General features: G+C 43.2%; 1 protein-coding gene across 2 annotated transcripts; it reads left to right on the forward strand.

Annotated features, from left to right (window-relative positions):
* Positions 1-56: 56 nt before the first annotated feature.
* Positions 57-14,240, forward strand: IDH1 (isocitrate dehydrogenase (NADP(+)) 1). 2 transcript variants are annotated; one of them, XR_013957201.1, is made up of 10 exons: positions 57-185; positions 2,853-2,980; positions 4,689-4,980; positions 6,633-6,738; positions 9,273-9,450; positions 9,924-10,075; positions 11,110-11,250; positions 11,904-12,066; positions 12,576-12,724; positions 14,175-14,240. XR_013957201.1 is itself a non-coding variant. In XM_080620994.1 (9 exons), the coding sequence occupies exons 2-9, from the start codon at positions 2,859-2,861 to the stop codon at positions 12,667-12,669; spliced, it is 1,248 nt and encodes a 415-aa protein (XP_080477120.1). In that variant the 5' UTR covers positions 57-185; positions 2,853-2,858; the 3' UTR covers positions 12,670-13,546. The 2 variants fall into 2 exon arrangements, 1 of the variants encoding a protein (XP_080477120.1); XM_080620994.1 differs by lacking the exon at positions 14,175-14,240 and having other exon boundaries at positions 12,576-13,546.
* Positions 14,241-19,201: the final 4,961 nt, after the last annotated feature.

The raw sequence follows: 19,201 nt of genomic DNA on the forward strand, positions 1-19,201 counted from the left end.
AGGTCTGGACCAAACAGCCGCCACCCAGCCCCACCACCGGGAGGAGGGGCGGGGCCGGCAGGGAGTGCCGCGGCTGAGGGGCTGGGCGGTGGCGGGGGCGCGGCCCCATAAAAGGCCCCGAGCGCGGCTTGGCCCTGCATCGCCTCTGAGGGACGGACGGACGGACAGGCGGACGCAGCGCTCAGGTAGCGGGCCTGGGCGCCCCGTACAGCGCCCTTTGTCCTTCTCTTTCTGCTGGGCTCAGCGGTCCCCGCCCCGCAGAGGGGCCGCAGCGGTGGTGCTGTGTTTCAAGGGGGTTTTTCTTTTGGGAGCTCCGCGGTGGGCTGTCCGCCCAACACCATCTCCCGCGGCGGTCGTCGCTGAGAGGCGCCCTGGGCGCTGAGGGGTGCTCGGCCTCCCTAGCTCGGGCCTGGGCTTTCTCCCCTCGCAATCCTGGTATCTCTCGATGGTCGATGGTGTCACCTACTGCCGGTTGTGTTTAGCGCTCCGCGCGTATCGTAGGGGAGCGTCCCCGGTCACCGCCGCGTTGGCCGGGCCTGGCAGCACCTTGTTCGGGTGGTGCTGGTGCATGGGTTTCGGTGTCGGTTGTAACACAAGCTGCCGCTCGCGGCCTGGTAGTGCAGTGCCCGAAGAGCGAGCTAGCCTGCCCGCGGTAAATGGAGGGCAGTGCAGCTATAAAGCTAACGTGGGCAAGATCCCGGTGAGCGACAAGGATCTGCACTGCTACCTGCGATCATGCCTGATCTGAAGAGGATAGTTTGTAAACCTGAGCTAGTGAGTTGTTGCGATAGTTAATTATTGACTAGGCCCTGAGGGCTGAGGAGTATTTGGAAATTCACGAGTTTTCTGCTAAGCTGCCTTGGCTCAATCCCTGGGTTAAGTGTACTTGAAGAAGGGTTGCTGTGAGAGAAAGACTTGCTGACATCTGGCAGTTCTGGAGAGTATAAAATCAACAGGAAGAGTTGAACTCTAGGGAATGTGTGCGCTCTGTGCAGAAGAGTGATGCTGCTGCAGTGCTGCCCTTGTACGTAAAGAAACTGGGGATATCAATGTTTAAGGGGGGAGGTACAGGGGCCTTGATTGGGTAAACATGTAGGATTGTCAAAGTTGTTTAAGAAGCTGCTGTTTCCACATATTGGTGGAGATGTGTGTCAGTAGAGGTGTGTCTTGTGTACCTCTGTGTTTTCCTTGTGATAGCAGCACTGTACAAATCTGAAACAGCTTTTCGAAACCTGTTGCTGTGACTGACAGTCTGATTTTACTTATTGAAGTAGGGGCCAAACAACAAAACAAACGATAGTGGGTGGGTGTCTGTGTACATTTTGGCTTAAATGAATAATTTGTTTCTCAGTCTGTGCAAGTTTCAAAAGCAAACCTGAAGTCTCCTGAGTAGTAATCCTGTGCCTAGGCCGTGGGAACGTGATACAGTCTTATTTAGATAGTCACAATTGAAAATTGGCCCAAAATACTTGCATAAATAAATTGAGATCAGAGTATGGTTGTATGAAGTTAAAGTTTTCCATGAGGACTAGAGAAGCCTAATATAAGCCAAGATGTTATCTTTCTTTGAGATAGGAATGTCTTGGAGTAGGTATTTTTTCAAATTTATGTGCTCATAGTAAATAGAGGCTCAGTTACTCACAATCTCATTTTGCCTTTTTTTATTTTGTTTTGGTTTTAATTTTGCACTTTAAAAGCTTTGGAAAAGCTTGATGCAGTAGCTAGAACATAGCTTGGGAAGTTTGCTGTCTTCACAGGCTAAAAATGTTTAATGGATTGGATTTTGGAAACACAGCAAAAGTCAGGGGTTTTTAATGAATCAGAAGCAATCTCCACATATGCTGGTGACCTCAGGGCTTTGCATTGCAAACCTCACACCTCTGAATAACTTCATCTCAATGAATAGACTGTACAGTAGGACCCCTGATTTTGGATAAAGCCATTCATGGACTTTGGTATCTGTGAGGCTGCAACCTCAGGCACAAAGGCTTGGTATTTCATGGTAGTATCCCTAACAGCTGCATGCAAGAATGGGACTGCCTTGAAGGAGGAACTTGCCAAATCACAGCTCTTGCATAATCAGAGCTGAGAAGTGAGGAACAGTGGCTGTTACAAAGCGGGGCACTGTGTTACAGCAGTTCAGTGGCTTGTGAGGCTGGATTTTGTCAAGGAACAGAGTACAAACACACAGGCAGAGTTCAGGTTTATTTTTTGAGGCTTTGTGAACAAATATCTTGGGGAAATCTCTTTTCCATACAGAAAACAAGTTTGTTCAGTATTTATTTTAACAGCAGAAATAAAGCTTTGCTATTAGAAAGTGCTCTTGATGTGGCCCTTGGATTTCCTGGAGAAGGAAGCTAATGAAGAAGCTGACAATGTATTAATCTTAGTAGTGCCAGCAATATGAGCCTTCATTAAAATCATGTCCATTAACCCATCTTTTTCAGAAAAAGGGGCAGAAACAGGCAACTGAACTAGAACTAAGGAACTCTAAAAATAAACAGTGCTTGTTAATTCTGTGGAATTTGGAGAAAGAGTTTAGTCATGCTTTCAAGTTCCTTTGTACAACCGTAATTAAAGCTCGTGCCCTTTGAACACATACCCTTAAATTTCAGATATTAATCTTTATTTTTACCTTCAGGTAGATCTCCCTAGGAGCTGGGGCTTTCAGAAAAATACCAGTTAGCATGAAACTAAGGATAAACTGTACTTATTTTCAAGACTTCTAGGAGAGATCCTGTATGCTATGTTGGTACCTCTCCTAGTTGTGTTGTAAAAATGCAGAATATGTGTAAATCACTCATGAGTGTTGTCAGTTTTTAACTTAAGTTGGTTTTCTTTGTCTATTACAGTTCAAGATGTCTAAAAAAATCCATGGAGGCTCTGTTGTGGAGATGCAAGGAGATGAGATGACGCGGGTCATCTGGGAACTGATTAAAGAAAAGCTGATTTTTCCTTATGTAGATCTGGATTTGCACAGGTAATGGCTTTTAATGACACACAGCCGCTTTGTACTGCAATTTGCATGTGTCATTAGGCATTAATTGTGTTCCACTTAGCACTGAGAGCCTTATAGCTCCTCCTGCATTAGTGCAGAGAGACTAATTAGCCCTTTTGATACTGGTGAAGTTCCCAGCAGAGTCCTCTGGTTAACTTAAGGGCCAACCTCAGTAAGTACTCTGGAAAGCATGGGCTCATGGTGAAGGTATTTTGTCAGTCTGGCAGCCCCTTTGGAGTTCCTCACAATAGTAGGCAGTCAATGTTTAATTGTGAGTTAGCTTTTTCTCTATACTGTGCCTCTAAGAAGGTCTCTCACAGATATGGTCTATGTTTTTATCTCCTATGTCTTAGCTTTCCAGCACCTGAGCAGCCTGTGTGGCTTTCTGCAGCCTAAACAATTAGAAACATGGGGTGGTTTAGCTACTCCCTGACTTAAAGCCTAGCATCTGTGGACTCCGAGTAGATTTATGGCTTCTTGCCATATCTACCATATCTATTTGAAGATCTGCCCAGAGGGCAAAAGGGTGACAACAGGACATAGACTCTGCCCTCATGTCTGTAGGCTTGAGCTTTGCTGCTGATGGTAAGAGCTAAGTGTTGCAATTATTCCCTGAGCCTAGGCTGTGCTCCTATACTCCTTTCTGAGGAGAAAAACAAACAAACAAACAAAAAACCAAACAAACAAACAAAAAAAACCCCCACCAAACCAATACTGACAGCTGGTAAGGCAAAAGGGACATGCTGTCTACAGCATCTGGTCAAAGAGAGCAAATAATCTCTTCCGTTGCTAGCCACTGACCTGTAATTATTAGAGAAGTATCCAGTTGCATTGCTCCTAGCCATGTAGACAGAGGCTTTCAGTGGTATTTGCCGTTACTAAATCCACAAGTCTGACCTCTTCCCCTGCTTGTGGAGTCATTTGTATGCCACCTACATCAGGCTTGTTTCTTGCTGGTGTTGAGAACCAAGCAAACAGGAACCCAGCAGCATAATACATGCATGGAGTCTGGAGAACATCCCTTTTCAAATAAGGGTGGGAGGAGGGAAAGTGGACCCCTGGCTGGGGCAGCACAATAGCTAGATTCATGTACAGTTGGCTGTGCTTCAGGGCTATCCCACACTGGGTAGCCGTTGTTCTCCAAAACTATTAAAACAGTAAATGTGGGAAATGTGCTTCCTCTGACTGTTTGAGGGCAATACTGGCAGTTTTGCTGCCAGAGCAGGATTGTGGGTCCATTGTCAAAGCAATATTTAAGCCTAGTGTAGCTTGATTTGCTCAGTACATGAAGGAAATCAGAACTCTTCAGCGCAAGAGGCTTGAAATAAAGGCCCATGATCATCTGAGGATTGTGCTGCTCCATACAGTTAGAATCCCAGACCAAAAGCTTCCATTGCAGGAAGCTTAGAAGGAAAGGCAAAGGAGATACTGGCTATGTCCCATGCTGGCAAAGAGCCTCAGCCATAACCTGAAACTGTCCTTTTTCCAACCTCCCAACATCTGCAGAAGTATCAGTATGTGAGCCTATGTTTTCTTTCAGTACAGCAACATTTACACTGGAAGAGGGATAACTTCAGTTATGGCAGTGCTGGAACTACACTCAAACACAGATACACAGTCTGGTTTCTTTCCTCTTGGATACAGATGAATGTCCTGTGCAGTTCTGACCATCTTTGTGTGTTTATTACAGCTATGATTTGGGCATTGAACATCGTGATGCTACAAATGATAAAGTAACTGTGGAAGCTGCTGAAGCCATAAAGAAATACAACGTTGGCATAAAGTGTGCAACCATCACTCCTGATGAGAAGAGAGTGGAGGAGTTCAATTTGAAGCAGATGTGGAAGTCTCCCAATGGGACAATTAGAAACATTCTAGGAGGCACTGTCTTCAGGGAGGCTATTATCTGCAAGAACATTCCCCGGCTGGTGTCTGGATGGGTGAAACCCATTGTCATTGGCCGTCATGCTTACGGGGATCAAGTGAGTCACTTCAGTGCTTACTTACTCCTTATTTTACGTAAGTTAGGCTTAGTCCTGATTGATGTAGAGCTACAAAGACTTAGACATTGCTATGCTGCTGCTTTATCCCTTGCACTCCACTCAGGAGCGGGTCATTGCTAGCAATTTGTACAGCACCTGGTAAAGTGTGGGAGAGCCTGATTCCTACATCTTCCTTAGGCAGTGTTGCTGTATACACATGATATAACTCCTCTATGTTATCCTTTGCCTCTGCAGAACCCTCCTCCCTATATATCAATGTCTTTAGAAAATACCCTTTACACTGTTCATCTTACTTCTCAGAGGGACTTTCTGGTGGCAAATATTGCTCACAGCAAAAGTGGATCTGTGTGATTTTTAGAAGTAGTCAAGAGTTGCCATGTGGTTGTGGTTTCATTGTGGTTTTTTGGTTGCCTGTATTCTTTTCTTGGTTTTGTTTTTAAATGTGATAGGCTTAAACTTGCACAGCACTCCTGCAGGGTTGGTATTCATACTGGGCACATCCAAAGTAGGGAAACATCTTTTATCAGAGCTCTCCTGAGAGAATTAGTACAAGACCATGAAAAGCCTTAGCATGGGACTTAGTGTAGTGGTCTTCGAGCAGCCCAGAGGACAAGAATCAACTGTAATGTTCTCCATGGGTAATGGCCAAGTGCTTAAGTAGATGGGTAAACCCACAAACTGAAGGTAAGTCATAAGACTGGCCAGGATGGGAAGATAAAATAATTTCCAAGAGTAAATAATTGCAGTGCCCTGACGGTAGAAGAGAATGGGGTTCAACATCCTTAACAGTACTGAATAATCAAGAAGGTTAAAATAATACTAGGAAACAGTGGATTAAGGAGGTAGGATTGAAACCCTGCCAAAGTATGAGATTAAAGTGAAAGGAATAATATAAGAGCATGTGAAGGACATATAAGCAAGATTCTTCTGTAACTTCAGAACAGCTCAGGGAACCAATTCCATCAATAGGAGGGAAACTGTGAAGGAGATGAATTTAAAGGAAATGTAACCTTAAATAGTACTGTTTAAACAGCTATGAAGATGAGGCAACATGTAAACTTCAAGAAACATCATTTAAAAAACCAAAAGTACATGTTGGCTCTTCTGAGTCTGTAGCTCAGAAGAGAAAAATGTGTATCATTTAAAGAATTCAAAGAACTCTTACTACATACTGGCCTGTCAAATATCATATGATGGATAGAAATAATGGCATTTAGTATGGTGCTGTATGATGCCACTGTATTCATAAGATCAGCAGTTGTGATATGAATGGCTTTTTTTGAGGCAGGGAGGGAAGCCATTCTACTCACAGACCACACAACACTGGATACTTTTCATTCTAAAACTTGTACACCTAGTACATCTGGTAGGACACATACACCCTGCCAATCGATGGGTCCCAAGAATCTGTAAGCTTTTTCCCTTAAAGAGGAAGATTGTTTCTGAAGCAGGCAGACTTGTCCTTCTAATATCAGATAAAATAATCTGATGACCACATGGCTGAGTAAAGAGAGCCTGTTCAGTGGGGAGGGTTTGGTACAATCGCTTGTGTCCTTCCAAATGCGGGTTGTTTTTTATGCTTCTGTACTTCTGATAGATAAAATCATCATGGCTACTTTTGGTTTTAACAGTACAGAGCAACTGATTTTGTGGTACCTGGGCCTGGAAAAGTAGAGATGGTCTACACTCCAGAAGGTGGAGGCAAACCAGTCACATATCTGGTCCACAACTTTGAAAGTAGGTATTATCTCTAAGTTGTGATTAAAACTGGTATTTTTGGTTTAATTCAAATCAGATCTGTTTGATTGGTAAAATATGACTTTGAGGTAGAGTGGAGGAGAAGGTCTGGGACTTCTTAATTCATCTGGGAAGTACTGAAAGTTACTTGAGATCTTCTTGGGGTTGAAGAGGTATATCAACCACACAATTGTACTAAACTGGCCACCTGTACTGCTTCTTGTATGATGACTCTGGTAGAGATATGTAAGTTTTTCTCTCTGATCAGAGGGGGACTGGCTATATATACAGGGCTTGACCTAAGGGGAGATACACTTGAAACTTTCTGGGTTTAGTTTGTCTTATGGGCTTTATATATCTTTGCAGCTTGTAGCCTTCTTTATTAAACAGTTTTTAATTTCAATAGAAATGAGAACTGACACTTACTGTGCAAGGCTGAAAGGAGCTACAACAAGGATGCTCCTGACTTTGTAGGCTCTAGCTTTTTAAACAGATGCAGTCCCAAAGGTATTGGTGTCCCTCCTAGCAATACTGCTGTGCTGGTTGTAGATATTGCTAGGCCCAGGAGGAAGAGTCCTGACATTGCTGGGCTTTGTTGTATGGAAACAATTACACACACATTGCTAGAACCCAGGGTATTTCTCTAAGGGCAGGATTCAGGAAAACATCATACAAGTCCTCTCCCTTGTCTGTCAAAAGGGTTCAGGATTTGAACCTGTCTGGTGACCTACGTGAGTGTGCAAAGTTTTGTTTCTAGTTATAAAACTATATAAACCACAGAATCCTTGTTTGAATGCAGTTGGCTTGGCAAACAAGTACAGAGACTGTCATATGACCCTCTCTTCTGTAATACTTGGATTTCACTGGCACTCTTGCTCACAGAAGCCTAAATCTCTACTGTCTGTCGTTGCACAGCCTTTCATCTGGAGTTTACCTGCTTCACTGCCAGTCTTAATCTGTTTTCATTTGATAGGTGACTGGTGAACCTGTAGTGGAGATGTCTGGCAGTTCCAGCTGCCTGTCTGATTCACTGCTCTGCATTGCATCAGTGAGAAGAAAGCATGGAAGTGCAAAGATGGCAGATTACTGCTGCTGTTCTGGGGGAACTCCCCTCCCCATAGATATACTGGCACAACAGTTATCTCCACCATGCATAAGGGAAGCTTGTCCTATTGCTGTATTAATATGTTCAGTCTTGACACTGAATCAAGATATTTTAGTAGGCAGTAGGATTATATGATTGCCATGAGGATTGTTTTGGGGTTTTTTACCTATATGCGAATAAGTATTTGAATAAAATGTAATAGTTGTCATCCAGTAACAATGAAATCATGGCTTCAGATGGCACAGTCTCTGTAACTGATCAGAACCTGTTCTGTCCTTGACTCATAATGGAGGCAGAGGGGACAACACCTATTTTCACTGGTAACAACAGGAATTTCATTCCCTGCCAACATCAACTTTAAATGACCTTGCTATCTTGGCAAGCAGATAAACCTCCTCTGGCTTGTCCACTTCATTCTGCATGTATGTCCACGCAACCAACATCTGGAGGTCAGGAAAAATGGATATTAGGAAGGGGTGCTTCGAAAATAACAATAATTAAAAAATCTGGGGTGTTTCCAGAACACAGGTCCATGATAAAGGCACTGTACAATAAACTAGAGAGAGGAGGTGGTGGCAGTAATTAGGTGCTTAAAATTAAGTACACAGTATCTACTTTTCACACAAAAACCAAGAAGCTGGGCTCTAAAGATGACAAAGCTCTTTGTGAGCTGGGCTGTAAGTTTAAGGCACTTCCATTCAGGCTGCTAACACATCTGTGTTACACAGTCCAAGTCATGTGAGTGTTGATAGTTTCTCAGAGCCTTCTCAGGACTTTCCCTTGCACCCAGATGACTGGCATATTCTTTCGACAACTTGCTGGAAGTTAGCCTGAGCAGGTGAAACAATGCTGTAGGGTAGGCTAAACATGTGCTGAGAAAATGCAGGAATGCACGTGGTGACTTGTTTATCTGAGCTAGGCAAAGCAGCCTCTGACTGCTGGAGTTAGTTCTGTGGTGCAGTCAAAGCCTGAAAGTACAAGCTACTTTAACATGGAAGCAAACCCATTTCTAGCTTGACTGAGACTCCTGATCCAAACTGCTATCTGCTGATTTGATAGAAAATACTCTCTATTACCTATGGCTAGTAGGGGCTGAAGCACACTGACTCATCATAGCTTTGCTGCTTAGTCTGGTGTGCTAGTTTTGACAGCTGGATTAGGAAGAAGCTGCTTGTGGGTAGTATCACAGTATTAAGATACACCTAGGTGTGAAAAATCCCACCCTCCTGTCCATGTGCCACAGGACTGCTGGAGCTTTGAGCTGATCATGCAAAATGAGTCAACTGAAAGAACCAGCCTTAAACTGAGAACTGTATCAAGACAGCTGGGGATAACTCAAGCCTGCCTGCTAGAATATGCTATGGGGAGACTGTCAAATCCTTAACCAACACCAAATTAGTTGATTCCTATCTTCTTTCTCCACTAACAGGCTGTGGTGGCGTAGCCATGGGAATGTACAATCTTGACCAGTCTATCAAGGATTTTGCCCACAGTTCCTTCCAAATGGCACTGTCTAAAGGCTGGCCGCTCTACATGAGCACCAAGAACACCATCTTGAAGAGATACGATGGCCGCTTTAAAGACATCTTCCAAGAGATCTATGACAGGTATCTAGGGTAGTTTTGTACTTCCTACTGCAGTGTACAAGTCTGCAGCAGGAACATCCTCCCCAGCTTTGTGAGCTGCTACAGTTAATTCAGCATTTTCAGGCACTCAGCAGCACTTTGGATAGGCTGTGCACCTTCTGTGTCCGTCTCCCTTGTCCTGCAGGACACAGTATACTCAATGCTTAAAGCTCAGGTAAATGTGTCTGAGGTGTATATCTCTCCTAACAAAGAGCCACAGATTCCCTATGTGCTCCTCTGTGTTTCTGAAGCAGCCTTGGAGTGGCCTAGCAAAGCAAGCAAGGAAAAACAAATGAGTACATTTCTTTTAAAGCTTTTGTTTGGAGTTATTTGGGTTTTTTTTTCTTTTTACTCTTATCTCTATGCAGAATTCTTCATCTCACTGTGCACAGTTACTTGCACAAATTGTGCAATCCCTGTTTATATGACAAGGTGTTCTGGTTTTTGTTTTCCAGAGAATACAAGTCCCAGTTTGAAGCCAAAAAGATCTGGTATGAGCACAGGCTCATTGATGACATGGTTGCTCAGGCCCTGAAATCTGAAGGAGGCTTTGTCTGGGCCTGCAAGAACTATGATGGGGACGTGCAGTCTGACTCTGTTGCACAAGGTATGAGATGTTCCCTGTTGTACACCGACTGCTACTGCTAGGCTCAGTAGCAGTCTCTTGTGACCATGTGTCATATCCGATGTAATGGCCCAGGAGGGTTCAGAACATACATTTTAAACCTGTCATGGAGATATCAGGCAGGCAAAGAATTTCTGATTTCACTTTTACAATAAATCTATTGAATGTAGACTGTGTAGTTCTTTAACAGATGGCAGCTCCTACCAATGTCATAGCTGATATCTTCCATGAAAATGGAAAGCCTATCTAGACAGTTTGAGTTAAGCTGGCTGGTGGTGAGCATATTGGCAGGTGCCCTGTAGTTAAGTAAGGAAACCTCCAGGACCTAAAGCTACCTGTCAGATGTAAAGAGAAAGATTGATATGGTTAATTTTACAGACTTGTAGTGCTTGATCAAAATCCTACATAACCATGCTGCATGGTGCCAAAACAAATATGGATGCAGGACAAGATGTATGACTTTATGTAATGTGCTCTTTCTAAACTAGTGCCTCCCACAGAACAAGGATGTGTGTTGGACAGCTGAACAAAGAAGCTTTCAAAGACATAGATCTTTGAAACATACAGGGTTAGAATTTATATGAATGTCCAGTTTTGCCAGCTTATGGTTCCTTTCACTAGAGCAGAAGCTCTTGATATGAAGCAGGTTTGTTCCCTATCATCCTGTGGGGAAGATACTGATTTGCAGCCCAACACTAGTTATTTAGGACTTTTTGTTCTCATGCTATATCTTCACAGTAAAAATATGTCCAGCAAGTTAGGTGAGAATATTAACTTTCTTGAAATGGTGCAAAATGTTTGCATATCTGTATTTCATGGTTCAGCAGCACTTTCTGTTCCGATGAGATGCTATTTTGATGTGTCAGGACTAGCCAGTTAGTTGCAGCAGCATCAGCATCACTGCTGTTCAGGAATACTCACATCAAGGTTGGGAGGATGTAAAAATATTGTAGGATGGCAGAATTAAGGGGGCTATCCAAAGGAGACACTGAACTTTTTAAACTTGTATTCTGTAGGCTATGGCTCTCTGGGGATGATGACCAGCGTACTGATCTGCCCTGATGGCAAGACTGTTGAAGCAGAAGCTGCTCATGGCACAGTTACTCGTCATTACCGCATGCATCAGAAAGGCCAGGAAACCTCCACTAACCCTATTGGTGAGCTGCTTTTCACTGCCCCTCCACAATCTCCACACCTGAAAGAACAGGTTTGGAGTATGCACATCTGTCTTTTCTGCAGAGAATTGCACTACTGAGTGGTGGAACTGGTAGTTCATAACATGCTTTTCTTCTGTGAAGACATCTGCAGCCTGGAGCAAAACCAGGCTGGAATGGAGTATGAGCAATAAGCTAGACCTAACCTAGCCTTTGAGATGTACTCTCACTTTTCAGCAAATGATGGGTTTGTAGCCACAACAGCCTTAAGGTTTAGGTTGGTTTTTTTTTATTTTACTCCCCTTCATGATTCTTCAAAAGAAGAAGACTGCACCCTCCTTTCATAAGGGCAACTTTATGTGTAACTGGAGTCCTACCACCAATCATTCTTTCTGATTTGGGCAGGAACAAAATTAAGGTAAAATGGCACACACACAGATTGCTGAGGCAGTGAGTAGGTTTTGGGGTTTGCTTTTCTTTATTGCTGTACAATACGAAGGATGCCTGGAGGAAGATAAGTGTTCTCCTTCCCATACCAGATTTTATATCTGTTTTCAGTTTTATTATTAAAAAATTACTACCACTCTACACGACAACTTAGAACAATGTCCAAGGAGTTTTAGACGGACCAAGTAACCTAATGTGTTCTCTCTCAGCCTCCATCTTTGCATGGACAAGAGGACTCGCTCACAGGGCTAAGCTGGACAACAACACTAGCCTCAAGAACTTTGCAGTTGCCTTGGAAGAAGTCTGCATTGAGACCATTGAATCTGGCTTCATGACAAAGGACCTTGCTGCCTGTATCAAAGGCCTCCCTAAGTAAGTGTGAAGTAATCAGCTGTGCTTAGAGGATGTTTTACGTAGTATTTCTGAACAGCATTTACTGGAACATTATTTTAATATGGTGAAGAATTGCTGAAGTCTTGTCACAGAACAGGGCTTGTCTGTGCCCAGTGCTGTACAACAGAACATGAGACACTCCCTGCCCCAAGCAGCTCAGTGTTGGTTGCTCTGTCTTTGCTATTGTACCAAATGCATGGGGGGAAGAGGAAATAAAGAACTGCAAAGACTTCTGTTATGACAGGACAGTTATACTTGCCAGATCCTGCCCTGTCCATTTATTAGGATGGAGACCTACTTAACTGTAAAATACCACCTGGCTACCTCTCTCTGGAGCCTTCTGGGGGAAAACCTCACCAACAACCAAAACTCATCAGCCTGTTGTGTAGGACTCTTGTTTTTAGAGGCAAGATTTGTGCTTTGAGCATTTGAGTGGCTTTATAACTGATGTCTGCCTGGTTTGGTTTTGTTTTGTTTCTCTCCCTCAGTGTCACACGCTCTGATTACCTGAACACCTTTGAGTTCATGGACAAGCTTGCTGAAAACCTGAAGGGAAAGCTGGCCTCTCTGCCTAAACTTTAAGGCACAGGTTCTACTCAAGCTCTTCTAACAGAGCATCTCCCATTTATACCAGAGTGTAAGTGGCAGTGTATCATGCTCTGTTCTGTAACATTTCAAATACTAGACAAAAGAAACATGTACAATTTTTTAAATGTTTAAAAGTTCATGTTTTCTTAAACCCCTTGAGGACCTGCTGGGCTAGGCCTTACTTTTGCTAAGCAGCTGAATGTGATAGTATTCAAGGTCAGTGTGGGTCTGGATTCCTAGTGTCATTTATAGGAGACCTGAGGTTTCTCTCTGTGATGTTATTGTTCTCCTTCATTCTCTCAGACTGAAAGCCAGTCTGTGTCACAGCTCTGGTCAAACCAGTGGTGACTTACTGTCCAATAGACCTCAGAAATCAGAACTATCCTGATCTCTCCAGTACTGTCTGCTGAGTATGAAGTGAGCTCACAGGGCTCTGCAAGGCCTACTGCAGCCCCGCTTTTACTTATCTTTTTGTGCCAATTAGAACATTGTATCCTGATACTAAGGGATTTCCTCCTATTGCTACAGCCAGGACTGTAACATTTGAGAAAGAAGCACTTAAACATGCTGGAAAAGAGCCCTATAGGCTAAAAGCCTAATAACTCCATGCTGCAGTGTCTAAATGCAGGCCATGCATTTAGTTATACTCCAACTGACTGGATGTGAAGCATAGGAATTTTTACCTCTTCTCCCACCCCACAACTCATAAAGGTGCAAAACTTTTCTCCAGCTATTATCCTTTCTGTTGTGATACAGCACGTCAGATTATGACTGTGAAAGACTATTCCATCCATGGTTTTATCTGGGGTTTGTTTTGGTTTTTTTTAAAGAGTATTTTAGTTGAGACTAAAATAAAAGCCAGCTAACACTCTGTGTCTCTTCTTCCTTCGTGCAATTAGCAGATATGGGAAAATTCTGCCTCAGAGATTCCAGTACCTTTCAGCACAGTCCAGCACATGCTGGGACAGATGGTTGGGATGCAATATCAATACAAAATCATTTTTCCCTTCTTAGAGTAGCAGCTATTTGGTATGAATGAGCACAGTAGTTTGCTGTTCTGTTGTTAACAAAAGAGTATAAGAAGAGCAGCTGAAAAAAGTCCCATTGCTGACCCATAACAGCAGTGGAAACAATCAGCAGGAATAGGTGGAGATCTGTGCTCCCATTCTCTGGCTTCTGACATCAGTAGTTCAAAGGTCTGAGCTATTACTTTTTGTGCCACACTCAGGCAGATCATACTAGAACAGCAGCTCTGACAAATTCTGTTATTTACCATTTCAGAGTGACAGAGTACTAGAGAAGGCTTAGTACGTTTCAGGAAACTGAATAAATAAACAAAGGAGGGTATTTTTACATTTATACTTTTTGTTTGTTTGTTTTAATGACTTAACAATACAGCTAAAGTGTAAACAATGTAGTAGCATTTACCTGACTGCAGATGCCACTATTTTCCCTCTGTACTAACAAAGTTTCCATCTTCTGGAGGACTCTACCTACAGAGCACAGCAAGACCCAATTTATCCTGATGAACTGATGGATGTTTCTGAAGTAAGAGGAGAGAAAGGAACACTTGTCTCTGTACTGGGAGAAGCAGTAAGTGTAGTTAGTCATAAGAACAGAGCGCCCCTCTCTCTGCCATGGAGAAAGAAGGAACACCTTTCCTGCTTTCAAAGAGGCACATTCCCTTTCTCTTTACTACTAATCCAGGGCTGTCCAAGGCTTCAGTAGTCAACCCTAAACCTGACTTTCCACTGGACTGCTCTACCTGGAACCTAGGCCATCCAAGCCTGGGCTGCTGCAACCCTTTCATACCCTCCTTTAAGAAGCCCTTGTAGGTATCCACAATGCTAGAAGATCAGGCCTTCAAGATGTATGCGCCCCAGGTTTGTGCAGAGCCTGTTAGCTGTCTGTGGTGGCACAAGCACTTGGCACACAAAGACTTTGCTGACAAGCATCCAAGCATTTAAAGGTGGAAGATGGGGAATAAACATCACAAAGCTTTTATACTACCCCCATAGGACAGGACACTTTATTTATACTTTATTAGTAGTATTAATTAGAATAAAAAATAAGCTATACAATAGCAAAGACATGCAGCACACCTAGGAGCTTGAGGGCTGCCTGTCCAACCAAAACTTTTACTTCTGGCTCCATGTCTCCTCCCATTGTTATTAGCTTGGCTGCCTTGGCACTTCCTTCAAGAAACTAGTCTTTTTCTTTTTTGATCTTCTTGGTAATTTCCTTGGCTTTTGCAGTTTTTTTCTTTTTGGTTTTGCTGGAAAGGTTGTTGAGGAACTCTGTGTTTGTAAATGGGTCACCCTGCCTCAGTTTGCTGCAGAACCAAAAGGGTTAGAATGAACCATCAACATATTTCTTGAACAAGTGTATGATTTTGGTCTCTAAGGCTTCTGATTTTAATGAAATGCTTCCACTATAAGATGACTGAGCAGTACAGTTTGTTCACTGTCCTGTACAGGAACAGCTGTACCAGTATAGAGTATCTTCTGACCCAGTATAACCAGCTCCTCATAGCAAGTTCAAACGGTGCCACTTTTCAGGGAAAAAACATGGTATTACCCGGTAGCATGACAACAAAGTCATCATTTTAGGAGTTAAATGGTTCTGTACAGTAGCCATTGGATGTACTGAATCTACAGTTTCTTAAGGAAGAGATGCAGCTACTTGTTTAGGTACTTGTATCTGCCAGAAAAAGCAAATAGAGATACAGCCTGTTCACAGGGGAAAATCTTCCTCAAAGCCTAGCATTTCCTTCACTGAAATGCAATCCAAACATTAAGATATAAATATTACTTAGTTGTCTAAAACATTAGATATCATAGAATGGCAAGTGAAACAGGGCTTTTGTTTAGCTGTCTTTATTTAGGCTGTATTTTATCCTCATTACTACTGGAATACCACAGATGCATTATGCCAAAACATGTGCTTATTTCAGTGAAGGAAACAGCATCTTTGATAGCTTGATATCAGAAGCCTGCACATGCATGTGTGCTAATGTTGTATTTGGCTTAACCACACTGTGGTAGAAGAGGAGGATCACAGAAACATGAAAGGTAAGAAGAACTTAAAGACAAAGTGACAGATGGTCCAGCCCTAGATAGCAAGCACATGACAGCAGAGCAGGAGTTGTAGTATGGGAACAGTCATGGGAAGAAATACTTTAAAGCCCAACCTGTTCAGTTTTGGCTCTTTGTAGCAGCCTGGTTCCCGTTTCCTCTTAGATGAGCGCCCTGTCACTCCTCCCGAGCTAGGGGAAGACAAAGTGCCGGCATTGGTCAAGTCCTGCAGTGGCCTGGTCGCTGCAAAGGAAGACATTCACACAGGTGTTGATCAAAATGTTTCCAAATAATCTCCAGATATCCTAAGAAATACAGTTGCCAAACAGAGAAGTGCTGCATTACAACGCTTCTCTGAATACTATGCAATCCTGAATCCGGTCATGTTCCCTCTAAACCCAGGAGACCATTTTTGTCTAGAAATCCCAGACCTGCTCCTCAAAAGTCAGATTAGGTTCCTCACTGTAGAAATACAGGTCACTAATATTGATAGTATCATTGTGCCCTGGCATAGTCTTAAAAATATACAGAAAGGATAGTTCTAATGCCCAGAAGTTTACAGCCTGGAGGAGAAAGCAAGCTTATGGCACCCAAACAATGAGACTGCCATCAAGACACAGGGCCATGCAAGTGTTCAGCTTTCAAAGTGAAGTTTGCCAAAAGGGGGAGGGCAGAAGAATAAACTTCCTCCCTCTCTACAAAGTGCAGCTCACTCTAGCTATAAAAGGCCCGTTTGTCAACAGTTACATGAAGGAAAAACCTCACAAAGCAACTCTATACAGAGTATCCAATAACAGCAATCTCCCAAAAAGGCTCAGCTTAACTACTGTATTGCCAGCCAATGGGGACACCCTCCAAATCCTTTCTTTTTAAATAAACAACCACCAAACCACACAACACAAAACCAAAACAAGGGAAAAACAAAAAAACAACCTCCAAACCAACACACACACACACAAAACCCAACACCAAGAGAATTTAGGTAACTTCTGATAATGAATTTCTATTTAAAAATACCACCCAGAGGTATTCAGACTGAGACTTTGCAGCACTAACCATTCTGGATGGAAAACCTGCCATATTCATCATGTTCCATGCCTCAGTAACACAGACTCTAGTAGGCAGGGAGAGTATCAAATTATACTTTTCAACTGCTTGAGTAATTGATTTTCTAACTTGACAGACATGCCCTGTAGATAACAAGAGTGGTGAAACAACTCGCAGCATGTGCTCCTAGTTTTTTCCCCAATATCCACACATGAATAAATTACCAGAAATTCTTACAGAATGCTGATAAACTAGAGGCAAATGCAGCCACAGAAATAACTGGTCAGCACAAGTGGAAGTGTATTGGTCACTGATCCTTAACTCACAAAAAAGTGGAGGGGAAGAAAAATACAAGCACTTGCTGCACAGACTTTTGGCACTCATCTCAAACACAGGTCCCCTCCCGAGCCTGGTACCTACCAGGTTCCTGTAAAGGTGAGTTCTGAGAACTTGGCTTCACCTGGCTTTTTTCCTCAGGTATTTCCTCTGCAGTCTTTTCTTTAGATATCAGGAAGCTTTCCAGCCAAACAGAGGATTTCTCTGGCATTCTGTTGCCCTCAGTACTTAAGCTCTTGGAAACTGGTGCATCTGTAAGCCAGGAGCTGACAGACAAAGCTGCAGAACAGGTCATATGGGAGGATTTAAGACTGTGTGAAAGGTCCGTATTTGCCATCTGCTCCTCCAGATAGGCATCTGGATCAGGCAGATCTGCAATGCAGGAAATCTGCCCTGTCAAGACAGTTTGCTTGGATGCAAGTTCTGCTGAACTTCCAATGAGCACTTTGGGACCACCACTTCGTCTGGCCAGGGAATCAGTCTCTAGAGGTCTATAGGCGGTGTTCTCCCTCTGAAGCTTTGATTTGGGACAGGATCCTTCTTCTGAAGTGTTCATGTTGTTGTCATCTTTAGCCCGCCCCTTTTTGTGAAAGCCCTTTGTCTTGTTCTCAGCAGCTACCATCCTCTGAGCTCTGGGGATTTTGCTAGCTTTGCTCCCAGGAACAGATCTGGGAGGTACAATGTCACTGTCTTCAAAACCTGTCTGGACACAACCCAAGTTTTCTGCAAGATCCAAAGGACTGACAATGTAAGTTTTCCTGCTACGTTTAAGATTACCTTGTAAATCCTTTTTGCTCTCCTCAGTTACTCCTTGAACATCTATACCCAGGCCAAAAACATCGACTTCATTTCCCTGATCATGACAACTGCCTTTCCTGACAGTCTTCCTCCTGCTTGTTTGGCTTCTTTTAGGCTGTTCTTCAGCTTTGGCCTCTGCTGTTTTCACACTGTTTGGCAGATTCTCTTCCTCAGAGTCACCCCTTTGCCTAATAATTCTAGTTTTTCTCTTGGTTTTCTGTCGGGTGCTCTTTGTGCTCACACTTGAGTCCTCTTGCAAAGCACAGGCATTTGAGGTCTCTTTCCTCAAGAAAAGTGAATTTTGTAGACTGGAATCATCTGGGGAAACTTGAAGACTTGAGAAGGTACAAACTGGGCTTCCTGGCAAGCTCTCCATATGCTGGATCTCAAAGGTAGTGTCCTTCTTAACCTGTTGGAGTAAGTCACTACTTTCAGGACTGTGCAGCTGTGCTGGATTCACCACATATGTTCTTCTGGAAAGGAAGACTTCAGCAGGAAAGCGGGAATGTTGCTCTGTACCACAGCCTGTGTTGTTCCTGTCAAAAGCCTCCATGCAACCCTTTTGCCTCATCTCAGAAACTTCAGACTCACTAGGACATGTTGCAACTTTTGGCTGAAGAAGCTTCTTCGTATTTCGAGCACTCTCTTCACCTTGAGGTCTATCAGGACTACTTTCTCCCTTCTTTTTAATTGCATTTGTTTTGGTTTTTCCCATACTTGCTTTCTTACCAGGCTTTTTCTCACCAGTTTTAGAATTACCTTTGTTTTTAGCCTTCACAGGAACAAACTCAGGGACTCTGCTATATGTGGGGTCCATTTCAACACCACACCCAGTTTCTTTATCCTGTGGCTGATCACAAAAAATCTCTTTGCTCAAAGACATTCTATCAGGAGTAACAGTGGTTTGAGTAGGTGAAAACACAGAGCTCGGAGATTTCAGCTGTGGCTCTGTGTTGCTCTTCCCGGAGCTGCTGCTATCCTTTGTGATACAGCATTCAGCTGCCTGAGTGGAACTGACAGGTGAGAAGACATCCACACCAGAAGATGGAGTGCTGCTTGTAATCAGGCTGTGATACTTTCTTCTCTGAGTAACGTAGCCTTGTGAGAGACGATCCAACAAATGTTTTGCTATCTCATTGCCCTCATGTGAAAGAGAATGACTTTCCAAGGGAAGTGCTGGCAAACTGTTGGGATTTTTTTTGGTGGTGCAAAAGGCCTCTGTTGGAAAGACAAAATTCATTGCTAAAACTAAGTAATGCAGCAGGCAAATA

Source organism: Psittacula echo, assembly GCF_963264785.1.
Source record: "Psittacula echo genome assembly, chromosome: 6".
Taxonomy (NCBI): Eukaryota; Metazoa; Chordata; class Aves; order Psittaciformes; family Psittacidae; genus Psittacula; species Psittacula echo.